The sequence below is a fragment of the Prionailurus bengalensis genome, chromosome X, assembly GCF_016509475.1.
Source record: "Prionailurus bengalensis isolate Pbe53 chromosome X, Fcat_Pben_1.1_paternal_pri, whole genome shotgun sequence".
Taxonomy (NCBI): domain Eukaryota; kingdom Metazoa; phylum Chordata; class Mammalia; order Carnivora; family Felidae; genus Prionailurus; species Prionailurus bengalensis.
The window spans coordinates 9,753,752-9,769,157 of NC_057361.1; the positions used below are offsets into that span (position 1 = coordinate 9,753,752).

At 46.1% G+C, this 15,406-nt stretch overlaps 1 protein-coding gene across 1 annotated transcript; it reads left to right on the forward strand.

Annotated features, from left to right (window-relative positions):
• Positions 1–262: 262 nt before the first annotated feature.
• TLR8 (toll like receptor 8) lies at positions 263–14,676 on the forward strand. The gene is given in 3 exon segments (XM_043570073.1): positions 263–367; positions 11,504–12,899; positions 12,902–14,676. Coding segments are annotated over 2 exon segments (3,117 nt in total). The 5' UTR covers positions 263–367; positions 11,504–11,509; the 3' UTR covers positions 14,629–14,676.
• Positions 14,677–15,406: the final 730 nt, after the last annotated feature.

Consider the following 15,406-nt stretch of genomic DNA (forward strand, 5'->3'; position numbering starts at 1 on the left):
CATTCTTGTCATTAGTAGACCTGCAGGACAAAGAAGTGCCCCCAATTATGATATTTGGAATTTTAACAATTAAAAACTTTGTACCAGTTATGTAAATCATTTTACAAATGACTTTTCCACCCTGAATTTCAGTTTTGAAATTTTAAAGCACAGTCAATAAATGATTTGGCAACAGTTAAGAAATCGCAAGTTCCCTTCTTCCCACATCGACTTCTGCAAACCACGTGAGAGGTTCCGCTGATGGTAAAGCAGCCAAGTTCAGGAAGTTGGTCAGTTTCTTTCCCCAGAGTGTGCCTACTGCACACAGGGTACCGTCCGCTGTGCTGCAGGTGACGGAATGAGAAATTAAGACGACGACAGAACAGCGGTAAGCCACTTCCACTCTTTTGGCAAGTGTTTCCAACAGAATACATGGTTTCTGACTCCGGAATGTGGTTCGGTGGCGAATGGTGTGAACCGAGAAAAGTGATGAATGGGGCCGAGAGGTATAAAAAAGGTGAAGAATCGAAACAATTCTAAAGGTAGGCAATGTGGCCTGATAGGCAGTCAGTTTCGAAAATCAAATGCAGGGGTCTTATTAATTTGCACAGGACAGCAAGCACGTTCCAAGTTCGGAGTTGACGATCACTCTCTGGTCCTGCCAGAAACGATGTCCTCTTCTAGAACTGAAGGGTTGGAAGTCAAGTGGGCGGAGAAGTGTTTTTCCTTTGCTACCTCCGCAGAGAAGGGCAAGCTGTGTGATCTCACATGCATGAGTCACTTCGTAGGGCCTAGGCAAAGCCTGGAATTAATATACTCCTAGAAGCTTAGTGTTCAAAATCGCTTGCTACTTTGCTTGTTCGGTATGTTGAGGCAAACACGTTACCACCTTCTACGATTGCGTTCTACTGTGTTCTACAGCGTTTAGATCTAGCAGGTGCTCAGTTTTTGTTATTGTTGAGAACTGTCAGATTGAAAATCAGACTTTACAGTTTGAAGAAGTGATGTGTTTTCTTCTTTTTTTAAGTTTATTTATTTATTTTTGGGAGAGAGAGAGAACAAGCTGGGCAGGGGCAGAGAGAGAGAGAGGGAGACACAGAATCCGAAGCAGGCTCCAGGCTCTGAGCCGTCACGGCAGAGCCCGACGCGGGGCTCGAACCCACGAACGGCGAGATCATGACCTGAGCCAAAGCCCGATGCTTAGCCCACTGAGCCACCCAGGTGCCCCGTTTCTTGGCTTATCTCTCTGTTTCTCTCCCCCCCCCCCACCCCGCCTTTGCTCATATGTTTGGTCTCTTAAACTTCATATGCGTGAAATCATAAATTTGTTTCTCTCTGACTTATTTCACTTAGCATCATGCCCTCTCGATCCATACGTGCCATTACAAACGGCAAGCTTTCATTCTTTTTTGTGGCCGTGTGAAGTTTTCAATCCATGTAATGCCCATTTTAAGCTTATTTATTTATTCATTTTGAGAGAGAGAGCATGAGCATGAGCAGGGGAGGAGAGAGAGAGGGAGAGAGAGAGAATCCCAAGCAGACTGTACTGCCAGCACGGAGCCTGACGGGGGGCTCGAACTCACGAACCATGAGATCATGACCTGATCCGAAATCAAGAGTCGGACGCTCAAGTGACTGAGCCACCCAGGTGCCCCGCATTTAATGCCCCTTTTAGATCTTGAAAGTAAATTAAGTCTGTACCGAAATTTTATGGTGCTTTATAAGATGACTACAGTGGCCGACACAGCCGGTGGTCGATATGGAAATGCACACGAAGTTATCCAACCGCTACCTGATAACTTGTAAGCCGCCGTGGTAGCCGCCACCAATATAATTGTATTATAAGAAAGTGAAAATAGGGGCGCCTGGGTGGCCCAGTCGGTTAGGCGTCTGACTTCAGCTCAGGTCACGATCTCGCTGCTCGTGGGCTGGAGCCCCGTGTCGCGCTCTCTGCGGTCAGCGCGGGGCCTGCCTCGGTTCCTGTCTCCCTCTCTCTCTGCCCCTCCCCAGCTCGTGCTTTCTCTCTCCAAAGTAAATAAAAACATACAAAAAATTAACAACAACAACAACAACAAAGAGAGTGAAACTAGAATAGTAATAAAATCAGACTAAGCTTGTTCAAGTGCCCTGCCTCCCTCCCATGGGTGAAGGGTATCTCAGCAGGTGCCCAAGAGGAGAGCCATGGCCTTGTGGCAGCACCGGATGGCTCTTTGGTCCTTTCCTTCAAGAGCACAGTCCTTTTTCAGAGGGTGAGGAGGCCCCAGGAAGACCTGAAGCGTATTCATCAGTCCCTCGGTTTGATTTCAGAAAGCAAAAGCAAAGCTCCAAGTATGCCTGACCTGAAAAGCCGAGGCTGTGGCTCAGGGGGAGGGCAGGGGAGGCCTCTCGTTCTCCCCTGGTGGCCCCCTCTCATCCTGTCATGTACGAATCCTAAAATCTGCACGGCGTGTGTGAGGGGGAGGCAGGCAGGTGGCAAACCCAGGCTCAGGGGGGATCGAGGCGAGTGTCGAGGGGGAGGATGTTGCTACTCACGGGTGGTCTTTGAAACTCAGTTGGCTATTACTTGTGAGTGTCTTAGGGTCACCTCCAGAGTCCGCTGAGGGGGCCTTCATTCCCACGGAATGTCTGGAGTTCAGCTGAGTTACTCAGCGGAGCTGAGGAATTTGTTAACGTTTTAAACTCTGATCTCTAGTTTATGCCTATTCGGGGCTATAAACGCAAAGTAAATCTGAACGTACAGCCTGTTGGTTGTGGATCGACCTTAGCAAGTACAGGCTGTGTTGACTTCTCGGACGGTTACACGTAGCTCCTGGTGGGTGCACGCGTCTACCATCACTGGGTTCCAGTTGTTCTCTGGATACAGAGACGCTGAAAGAGCCCGGGGGCACTGCCACTTTGCAGAAAGGCAAGGCGGATGATCCGCCCCAGGCGTTTGGATCCGGAAGGTTCCAGGTATGGCTCCGAGGTCTCTGGTGATAATTGAAACCAGATCCTTGCCGACCAGCTGCTTGCTGCCAGCCCTAACTACTCGGGGATCTCTAGGCTCAATTTCAGCTCACCCGGCGGGGACACTCCCTTTGCATCCAGCACGTTCTCTTGCTGTCCTGCCTACAGCCCTCACCCCAGGGGGCTGGGTCCCTGGGGGTGGCCCCTCACCTCTGCCTGCCTCTCCTCAGCCAAGGCAGACTTTTCTGAGCCGTCCCGCACGCCGCACTGGTCTTCTAAAACTGCGCTTTTGGTGTCCGTTGGGGTCCAAGCGGAGAAGGAAGGTGTGAGGGGGGGACTGAGATGGGTTTGTGTTCGTTGTGGGATTCGGTTCCTTCAGAGCGCGAAGGAGAGAACTGGCCTGTGGTGTGCCCGTGGACCCAACCAAAGAACTGATTATGCACGGAAAAGAGGAAAGCGGTTGTGAAATAGTGGCTTCCTCGGTAGCTGTATTTGTCAGGGAAGGGGAAGTGAAGCAGGCGTGTGTGTGTGTGTGTGTGTGTGTGTGTGTGTGTAATTCACGTGCTTTCTGTAACAGGTCCTGGCTTGTTCTAAGTGTTCCAAGGCAGCACCCAGTTAGCAATCCAGACCGCGCAGACCCAGTCACCTTCAGCGGGGCGTCTCTCAGTTCTGGAGGCCAGAAGTCCAAAATCAAGGTGTTAACGGCACGATTGGTTCCTTCCTGGGGGGCTCAGAGGGAGAAGTCCCAGGCAGGTGTGTCCCCAGCTCCCCCAGCCCTGGGTCCGAGCCCCAGGACAACATCATAGACAACCAGGGCTGACTTCTTTTTAGAGACGGCCTCGGCCCAGTGAAACTTTAAAGAAAGGTTTTGTTTTCTTTAAAATCGGGAAAATAACAGAATCCAGCCTAGCTTATGTTTGTCTTTATACCAACACGGTCATAAAATACCATTTTTTAATGATTTTTTTTGGCTGGAGGAAGGGGCCCCCAAGGGCCAAAGCGCTTTGGGCCCATGAAAATCGTCACTTGGCCCCGTTGACAAGCACACTCTGCTTTCCGCCTTACCAGATATGCCAAGGAAACTTCAGGAATTGCCAGTGTGTCCCCAGTGAAGGAGATTTAAGTATTGATCCACAATCCCTGATCTGAAACCTGTGGGCCAGCATGGTGTCAGAGTTCAGAATGGGTATTTTAGCAAGACGGTGCATAGATGATACCTTACAAAACCCTTCTGACGGCCCAGGTCACGTGCATGGCTATTTCTGCCCTAAAACAAGAATGGTCCCGCTAAGTAGATAGATAGAGATTATAAGAGCCTTAGGTCAGTTCCGGTCAGGTTTTGCTACCAAATAAGTTACAAAAAAACAAACGAAGTCTTCCGGTGCTCAGATTTTTTTTAGGATTTCAGACTCGCATGGGGGTGGGGGGGACTGAGAATCTGGGCAAGAGAGGACCTGCACTGAGAAAATAAACCAGGGGCGCCTGGGTGGTTCCGTCAGTTGAGCGTCTGATTTTGGCTCAGATCATGATCTCAAAGCTCGTGGGTTCGAGCCCCCATCGGGCTCTGTGCTGACAGCTCGGAGCCTGGAGCCTGCTTGGGATCCTGCATCTCCCCCTCTCTCTCTGCCCCTCCCCTGCTCATGCTCTGTGTCTCTCTCCTTCAAAAGTAAATAAACTTTAAAAAAAAAAAAGGAAAGGAAAGAAACCATAAACCACTGACTTGGGTGCCAGAAGGCACGATTCTATCAATCCGTATGTCTGATTTCTTTTTCCTTTGTCCTTGTGTCGATAGCTCTCATGGTAGGTGATTCCCTTAGGTGATTGGTACCGGCTATTATTTCATACTCACGGCTGGGGCACCACATAGCTGACTGGCAGCTCCAGGCTCAAGGACGGGGCTTCCCAACAGATGCGTCTCAGCCCAAGATGAACGCCTGCGAGTCGCTTTTGGTCAGAGCGTGCCAATGTGATCATAGATGTTTTCTGTGGTGCAGGGCTGAGACCAGGGTGAGTAGAGTGAGACACACGTTTGGGTGCAAAATTTAAGGAGGACAGGAGATCGGAAAGCTCAGTAAGGAAGATACATAATATTTTAAGGTTCTATTTAAAAAGTCAAACTGGCCGACTCCAGCCTGCAGACCGGTTGCCTGTTTTATGAATAAAGTTTTATCGGCACCAGGGCTGGGATCAGGGTGAGGCGAGCACAGGGCGCCTTGCGAATGCAGGCTTGCGTTCTGCCCTTATGTCAAGTGTTGACTATGTAGCCCACCCGGGATTTTAAGTTGTGAAACCCCCGTTCGTCTTGATGACTAAGTTTTGGGGCGCCCCCTTTAATTTCGCACCCACAGCCCAGCTGCCGTGCTTGTCCATTTTCCCAGGGGGACGCCCCCGTCTCCTGTTGGGGTGCCGTCCGAGTCCGCAGGGCCGGGGAAGCAGGGGATGGGGCTCCCTGCTCTAGATGCGGGCTGTCCTTTCTCCTTGGCGGTTCGCCCCTGCCTTCACTTGTGCCCAGAGTCTTGAACCCGGGGCTCCGGATTCAACCTTTTGAGTCAGTGTCAGGGAGGGAGGACGGGGCTGGAGGGGGGTGGGGTGGACAGCAGAAGGAAGTGTCCTTTCTTCTCTCTGCCTCAGGTTCGCTTTTATTTGCATAGTTGCACTTTCTATCTTATTTGCACGATTACCCCCTTTCCCCTCAATCGTCTCTGCAGAGTTGCCATTTCTCTTCTGCCGGGCGGGATGGTTTGTTGCTCGTTGGCGGGAGGGTGTTTTGCTCGTTGGCGACACCTCAATGAGGCGAATTCTCCCTGGCGCCCTTCTCACTCCATCTGGGATCCGGTTCCCTCTGAGGTTCTTCTGGAAGCACGGCTCTGGGTACCCCAAGACAGGGGTGTGGCCAAGAGGAGAGGGGGGCGGGTCTCGAGGGTCTCCTCAGCTCCAGCTGGACGAGTGAGCTCAGGTTCACTCTGTCCGCCCTTGCCCAGTGGCCTGCCCACGGGCCTCAGCCCAGCACCCCGGGGAGATGATGGGCCTTCGCCGTCCGTTCGCCTCTCCCGTGGATGGGGAGGCTTGGCCGGTTGGGGATTTGTCCTCAGCTCCTGGGCTGGCTGGCTGCTCACCACTTCCCGCTCTCCCGCCCCAAGTGCGACCCTTGGAAGGGTGGGGTTAGGAATCTCAAGCTCCTCGCTCGCAAATCCCCCGAATATTCTGATCCCTTCTATGGCCCAGCTTTCTGGGAGGCCTTTTTCACCCCGAAAAGAATGATGAATTTCAAAAAGCTCACCTCCTCATCTTCAGTGCCTCCTAGAGGCTTTTCAGCTCACTTGTTCCTTGTATGAGGGAGACCCTAGCACCTGGAATTAGACGCGGAGGCCTTGACTTGAGGCCGCACGGGTCAGCCCTGGCCGCCGGGCCTGCCCAAGTAAAACCACCGGAAAATGCCTCTCCTCCCATCGTGCTAAGGGAAGAGTCTACCCTCTGTTCCTCGTGGGCCGCATGTAAAGATTAATTTTGAAATTGGTGTGAATTTATCATGAAAAATGACAGCAGAAACCTGACAGGCACTGCCTCAGCCAGGTGCTGCTCGTATGTGCCTTTGGTGCGATGGGACCAGAGTGGCACGTGGCTTGTGTGGTCTTCGTCCCCAAGACCCATCGCCCCAGGTGCATCGGGAGAGAAACGACAAATTCCAATGGAGGGACAGTCTGCTCTCAGTTACTGCCGTGAGGGTCTATCGTTAGGACCTGCTTCTAGGAATTGCTGAGTTTACATTGATTGACACTTTTGATAACTATCACGAATCTCTTTCTGTCTTAGAGGTGGCACTAATTTAGACTCCTACCAGCAAAATATGAGAGCACCTGTTTCGCCACATCCTCATCTACACAGTAGAATTGGTAAAAAATGGTATGTCATGGTACGTTTTTGAGTGAAGTCGAATATCTCTTCCTATCCTTATGAGCTGTTTGTGTTTCTTGTTTCTGTGAGCTGTCTTTGAATAGATCTTCGTCCATTTTTCTGTCGGGTTATTTGTCTTCTCACTTATGCATGAAATGTCTACGTATCAAATATCTTACTTCCTTATCTGTCATATAAACGGCAGATATTTCCTCCCAATTTACTGTTTCGCTTTTGGCATTGTTTACCAGGTTTTCTGTGAGGCGAAACTCTTAACTTGCGTGTGGTTGGATCGGTCAGGTTTTTGTTTCCTTTTTTGGCCTCTGTTCTCTTTTTTGTTGTTCTGGAGTAGATAGCGCAATTAGACAATGAAAATACATTCGACTGCATAAAGGGTGTTAGGAATATGATCATTATTTGCAGATAGGTTAATGGCTTACCCAAGACAGTCACATGGGGAAACAACTATTCGAAATAATCAGAGAACTTAGTATAGTGATCTGGCATAAAATTAAGTTATAGAAATCAGTAGTGCTAATGGATACCAGCATGGCCTCTGTCATTCTTAAAAACATGGGGTTCTAGCACATCAGTGATGACCAGATGGATGAAGCAGAGAGTCTAGAGACAGATCCAAATACGCAGGAAAGTTAATATATGATAGAAGGAACATATCAAGTTGGTGAGAACAGCAGTATTCAACACACGATGTTGCACCTCAATGAAACCAAAAAGCAACCAACTGAACGGGAGAAGGTATTTGCAAAAGGGTACGTTCAATAAAGGGATGATATCCAAAATATATAAAGGACTTATGCAACTCAACACCAAAAATAAATAAATAAATAAATAAATAAATAAATAAATAAATAATTTGATTAAAAATGGGCAGAGGACCTGAATAGACATTTTCCCAAAGAAGACATCTGGATGGCCGACATCACTCATCATCAGGGTGATGCAAATCAAAGCCACCATGAGATATCACCTCACATCTGTCAAAGTGGCTAAAATAAAACACACACACACACATGCGCACGCGCGCGCGCGCGCGAAAAAAACACATTGATGGGGATGCGGAAAACAGGGAACCCTCATGCACTGTTGGTGGGGATGTAAATTGGTGCAACCGATGTGAAAAACAGTAATGAGGTTTCTCGGAAAATGAAAAATAGAAATGCTATATGATCCAGGAATTTCACTACTGGGTCTCAACCCAAAGAAAATGAAAACACTAATTTTAAAAAAAAAATACACCTCTATGTGCATTACAGCATTATTTATAATAGCCGAGATGTGGAAGCAACCCAAGTGTCCATTGATAGATGAGAGGATAAAGAAGATGATGTCGTGTACACCCACAGCAAAAACAAAACAAAACAAAACACAATGACCTCTTGCCATTTGCGACAACATGGATGGACCTAGCGGGTATTATGCTAAATGAAATAAGTCAAAGACAAATTTCACGTATATGTGGAATCTAAGAAACAAAACAGACCAACAAATAAAAGAAACAGACCCATAAATACAGAGAACAAAGTAGTAGTTGACAGAGGGGAGGGTGGAGGTTGGGGCATGAACAAAAGGAGCCAAGGGAAGTGGGAGCTACAGGCTTCCAGTTAATAACTGATGAGAAGGAAAGGTACAGCGTGGGGAATAGCCACTGGTAGCGTCATAGCGCTGCATGGTGACAGATGGTGGCTACCTTGTGGCGAGCACATACCGTATAGAATTGTGGAATCGCTATGCTGTATGCCTGAAACTAATGTGACATTGTGTGTCGACTATATTCAGTGAAAGTAAATAAATAAGTAAATACAAAAATGATGTTGGGGCAACCAGATCTCCATGTAGAAAAAAAATAATGTGGGTCTGCCCCTCACGTTTTATGGTAAAACAATCCCAGTAGGATAAGATATCTCCATGTGAGAAAATGAAATCATAAAACTACTAAAAGAAAAGATGAGAAAATTGTTGATAGAACCTGAAGTGTAGAATATCCTTTATGGCGTTCACTTCCCTGGATGATCTGATTCATACATGCGTACTTGTACAAGTTCACACGTGGCTATACTGGCCACAACTCCCAAGTTCATCCTTCGACGAGAACTCTCCTCTGAGCCAAAGGGGCATATATGTAACTGCCTCCTGGACATCACTGGGAGATCACAAACTCAAATTTAACATGTCAAATTAATATTATTAGAGGCTTCCAACAATACCCATTTATTAGCTCAAATTTCTGTAGGTTAAGATGTGGCTGGATTCTGATCTCCAGGCTCTAAATAAGGATCCATTTCTAAGTTCATTCTGGTTGTCAGTCTGTTTTAGTTCTCTGTGGCTGTAGGATGGGGTAGAGGGCCTTTCCTTGCCGACTGTCAGCAGAGAACCACTCTCAGCTTCTAAAGCCTGCCTGCATGCCTCGTCGGTGGCCCCCTCTGCTTTTAAGTCAGCAATAGTGCGTCAAATATTCTCCAGCTTCTACTCTCTCTGATTCTCCTTTCTGCTGCTAGCCAGAGAAAACTACGCTTTTAAAAGGCACATGCGAGGGGTGCCTGGGTGGCTCAGTTGGTTGAGCGTCCAACTTGAGCTCAGGTCATGATCTCACAGTCTGTGGGTTTGAGCCCCATGTGGGGCTCTGTGCTAACAGCTCAGAGCCTGGAGCCTGCTTCGGATTCTGTGTCTCCCTCTCTCTCTGCCCCTCCCCTGATCATGCTCTGTCTCTCTCTGTCTCAAAAATAAATAAAAACATTAAAAAAGAATTTTTTTAAAGGCACATGCAATTAAATTAGGCCCATCTAGATGATCTCCCTTTTGCCACATGACATAGCATAATTACAGCAGTAATACGAGGGGGCAAAGGTGAGAGGGGCCATCTTGAAATCCTGCTGACGAAACCAGATAAAGCAGGGATTTCTTCTGGTAAAAGTAGAACATTAGCCAGCAGCATCTAGATAGTGCTGTATTTGGAAAATAGCCCAAAGTAACTGCAAATGCCCTGGGAGTCCTGTTTCACTCTACTGTTCATCTCATAAGGAGCTGGCTCTTCCCCGACTGCTATAAACTGGCAACGATGATTGATCCTCTGAATAATCACCATCCACATAAAAATCTTTCATGGCAGAATAAGGGTGTGGCAGTGACTATTCATTAACCCTAAATTTTAGAAGAATTCAAAAAGGGAGCTCTTACCTGGCTTAACTCACAATAAGGGCATGAGTTGGGCGTTAACGAAAAATGTAATTTTGCGAAGGTTGGTCTCCATACTCCGTGAAATAAGATTTTGAGGGTTCTTTTGATCACAGCCCTCATCAGACCAATCACACGAATCCGTTTATTGCATTGTATAATTACCAAAAGCAAGATACCCAGCCCTCTAGTAAGAGAGAGTTGCAGAAAGTGAGGCAGTCTACTAAGTGTTCCAGAGGATGTCTTCCCTACCGAAGTTTACAATGTTAGCCAGCGAATAGCCATTAATGCCAATGTTCATATGATAAGGAACATATGAGTTCTAGTAGCCAGTCCACAACATTTTTTTTTTTTTTGAGTGCTGTCTGCATGTGAGGTACTGTTCTGGCACGAAGACTTCAGAATGAGATTGCGTAGCATGATGGCTACTGGTTAAAACATGATGCTGGAATCAGAATGACTGGAATCCAGCTCTATGACATGTCGTCCTTCTGAAAGCCACTGAAGTCTCTGAGTTCGTTTCTTCATCCACAAAATGTGGATAATATAGGACCTATCTCATTGTGTTGGGACGAGCATTAATGTGGATAAGAAAATGTTTGTGGTTAGCACAATACCTGACACTTTGTTCTGCTTATCAACAGAAGGTGTCCACTTTCTTGTCAGGCGGGAACATAAGAGATCTTGATACGTGCCACCAGAGAGGTATGGAAAAATTGCAGGAAATGCCAGTAAGAGATATGGTTGTGTAGAGAGATAGCTGTGGAGATAAGGTAGAGGTGACTCTGGCTTGGAGATCTTAGGTGATACCATAATGAAACCTGGATCTGAAATCTCCTTGGGATGGGCCAACTTTCCTCAAGAGTTATGCTAATAGGCTGAAGCTATGAATATATAACTTGCTGTGCTACAGCTCTAGCATGAACCATAGCTATGGGCCAGCATCAGACGTCTTATGCTGATGGGGCATCTTGATGAATGCCTCCGCAAAAGCTTCCCAGGCTTTCTCATCATCATCATCTCAGATAGCTTCTTCTCCAACTTCTTTTAGCACCATGAAGCTGAATGCAGTGAGCCATTCAAATTGTTCTGAACTTGGGGGCTCCTGGGTGGCTCAGTTGGTTAAGCAACCGACCTTAGGTTAGGTCATGATCTCATGGTTCGTGGGTTCGAGCCCCACGTCAGGCTCTGTGTCAGCTCCGAGCCTGGAGCCTGTTTTGGATTCTGTGTCTCCTTCTTCTCTCCATCCCTCCCCTGCTCATGCTCTGTCTCTCTCTCTCTCTCTCTCTCTCAAAAAGTGAATAAACATCAAAAGAAGAAACAATTTTAAAAAAATATTCTGAACCTGACTTCATGCAATTTGCTTAGTTGTTAAGGAAACTCACACTTGAAAACACATGCACAGTGTGATGAAACACTGTTAATTTCATCATAAAATGCCTGGTAACTACTGCTTCTCTAACATTGTGCCTCCACTTTTGATTTCCCCTAGGAAAACATGACCCTTCAGTCTTTGCTTCTGACCTGCCTTTTCCTGGTGATCTCTGATTCCCATGAGTTCTTCACTGAAGCAAATTATTCTAGAAGCTATCCTTGCGACGAGAAAAGACAAAATGGCTCTATTATTGCACAGTGCAATGACCGTCGACTGCGAGAAGTTCCCCAAACAGTGAGCAAATATGTGACAGCACTAGACCTGTCTTATAATTTCATCACACACATAACAAACGAATCATTTCAAGGGCTGCAAAATCTTACTAGAATAAATCTAAACCACAATGCCAATCAACAGCACCTGAATGAAAACCCTGATATAAACAGAAGTGGCATGAATATTACAGATGGGGCATTCCTCAACCTACAAAATCTAAACCAGCTACTGCTTGAAGACAACCAGTTAGACCAAATACCTGCTGGTTTGCCGGGGTCTTTGAGGGAACTTAGTCTAATTCAAAACAACATAATTTGGGTAGCTAAAAAGAATACTTCTGGACTTACGAATCTGGAAAGACTCTATTTGAGCTGGAACTGCTATTTTGGCAATAATTGTAATAACAAAACTTTCGACATAGAAGATGGGACGTTTGAAAGTCTTACAAATTTGCAGGTGCTGTCACTGTCTTTTAATAAACTTGTCCATGTGCCACCTAAACTGCCAAACTCCCTAACAGAACTTTACCTTAGCAATGCCAAGATTAAAGTCATCAGTCAGGAAGACTTCAAGGGATTGACAAACTTAAGAGTGCTAGATTTAAGCGGGAACTGTCCAAGGTGTTTCAACGCGCCATTTCCCTGTACACCTTGTGAAGGAGGCTCTTCAATTCAGATCCATCCTCTTGCTTTCCAAACCCTGACGGAACTTCGCTACCTAAACCTCTCTAGCACTTCCCTCCAGAAGATTCCTGCAATGTGGTTTCAAAGTATGCATAATCTGAAGGTGCTACATCTGGAATTCAACTATTTAGTTGACGAAATAGCCTCTGGGGAATTTTTAACGAAACTGCCCTCCTTAGAAATTCTTGACCTATCTTACAACTATGTAAAGGCGAAATATCCAAGATATATTAACATTTCTCAAAACTTCTCTCATCTGAAGTTGCTCCAGACATTGCACTTGAGAGGTTATGTGTTCCAGGAACTTAGAGCAGAAGATTTCCAGCCCCTCATGAATCTCTCAAACTTAAAGACTATCAACTTGGGCATTAACTTTATTAAGCAAATTAATTTTACCCTTTTCCAAAATTTCTCCAACCTGAGCATCATTTACTTGTCAGAAAACAGAATATCACCCTTGGTAAATGATATCAAGCAAAACGATATGAGTGGTTCCTCTTTTCAAAGTCATATCCGTAGGCTACGCTCAGCAGATACTGAGTTTGACCCACATTCAAATTTTATCATAACACCAACCCTTTAATAAAGCCACAGTGTACAGTTTATGGCAAAGCCTTAGATTTAAGCCTGAACAGTATTTTCTTTATTGGGCGAGAGCAATTCAAAGCTTTTCATGACATTGCCTGCTTAAATCTGTCTTCTAATGGCAACGGCCAAGTGTTACACGGGACTGAATTTTCAGCTGTACCTCACATCAAATATTTGGATTTGACAAACAATAGACTGGACTTTGATGATGATAATGCTCTCAGTGACCTGCCAGAGTTAGAAGTTCTAGATCTCAGCTACAACGCACACTATTTCCGAATAGCAGGGGTAACGCACCGCTTAGGATTTATTCAAAATTTAACACAACTAAAAGTTTTAAACTTGAGCCACAACAGCATTTATACTTTAACGGAGCAAGACCTGAGAAGCATGTCCCTGAAAGAGTTAGTTTTCAGTGGAAACCGCCTTGACATTTTGTGGAACGCCGAAGGTGACAAGTACTGGAAAATTTTTACAAATCTCGGGAATCTGACATGGCTTGATTTGTCCTCAAATAACCTTAGGCACATCCCGAATGAAGCTTTCCTTAACTTGCCCCAGAGCCTCACCAAACTATACATAAGAGATAATGTGTTAAATTCCTTTAACTGGACACTGCTCCAGCTGTTTCCTCATCTCCAGTTGCTCGACTTAAGTGGAAACAGGCTGTCCTCTTTGACCAACAGCCTCTCTAAATTCACACCTTCTCTTCGCACGCTGCTACTGCGTCGAAACAGGATTTCCCACCTGCCCTCCAACTTTCTTTCTGAAGCCAGCAGTCTGATACACCTCGATTTAAGTTCCAACCTGCTGAAGATGATCAACAAATCCACACTTCAAACTAAGACCGCCACCAACCTAACCATTTTGGAACTAGGTAGGAACCCTTTTGACTGTACCTGTGACATTGGAGATTTTCGAAGATGGATGGATGAAAATCTGGATGTCACCATTCCTAGATTGGCAGACGTCATTTGCTCTAGCCCGGGGGATCAAAGAGGGAAGAGCATCGTGAGTCTAGAGCTAACAACTTGTGTTTCAGACACCATTGCGGCGATACTGTGTTTCTTCACGTTCTTTATCACCATCACGGTTATGTTGGCTGCCCTGGGTCACCATTGGTTTTACTGGGATGTTTGGTTTATCTATCATGTGTGTTTAGCTAAGGTAAAAGGCTACAGGTCTCTTTCCACATCCCAAACTTTCTATGATGCCTACGTTTCTTATGACACCAAAGACGCCTCTGTTACCGACTGGGTGATAAATGAGCTACGCTTCCACCTAGAAGAGAGCGAAGAAAAAAATGTGCTCCTCTGTTTAGAGGAGAGGGACTGGGACCCGGGCTTAGCCATCATCGATAACCTCATCCAGAGCATAAACCAAAGCAAGAAAACGATATTTGTCTTAACCAAAAAGTATGCCAAAAACTGGAACTTTAAAACGGCATTCTACTTGGCCTTGCAGAGGCTCATGGATGAGAACATGGATGTGATTATATTTATTCTGCTGGAGCCAGTGCTACAGAATTCTCAGTATCTGAGGCTGCGCCAAAGGATCTGCAAGAGCTCCATCCTTCAATGGCCTGACAACCCCAAGGCGGAAGGCTTGTTTTGGCAAAGTCTGAAGAACGTGGTCTTAACTGAAAATGATTCACGGTATAACAATCTGTATGTTGATTCCATTAAACAATACTAACTGATGTTAAGTCATGGTTCACCAACATAATAAAAATGGAAAGCAATTGCCCTCTGTCTTAGGTATTTATTGCTGTGTAACAAATTGATTATCCCAAAACCCGGTGGCTTAAAATAACACAATTTGTGATCTTACCGTCTCTTTGGTCAGGAGTCCAGGCGAGGCTTGGCTGGGTCCCCTGCTCAGCATCTCTCAAAGGCTGTCAGCAAGGTGTCAGTGAGGGACCAGGCCTCTCCCGGGGTTAGGATCCACTTCCAAGCTCAAGTGTACGTGGTTGTTTTCAGGATTCAGTTCCTCCTGTGCTGTCAGTCAAAGGCTGTGCTCCGTCTCTGGCCACGTGGACCTCTCCCACACGGCAGCTTCATCAAAGCCAGCAAAAGACAGAGGTTGCTAACAAGATGGAAGTCACCATGTTTAGTAATCCAATCACAGAAGTGACAACCCATCATTTGGGCCATATTCTATTAGTTAGAAGTAAGTCACAGGTCCTGCCTGCTCCATGCGAGTGATCACCTCAGTTCAGAGAAACTAGTCTGTGTCCAAAATGGACAGTTGTAATGGCCTTGGTTGGTCTGCCATCTTGGTCATAGATTGTGAATACCAGGAGGCAGAAATTATCGTGGGCCATCTTAACGGTTGACTGCTATACCTTCTTTTCAAATATCTAAGAACTTTTGTAACTATAACTCATGGTTCTGATGTTAGGTTGCTATTTAGATTTACCCTATATCCATGGCTACATGGTTATATTGTGCTGTGGCTGCATTAGTCTCTTTTA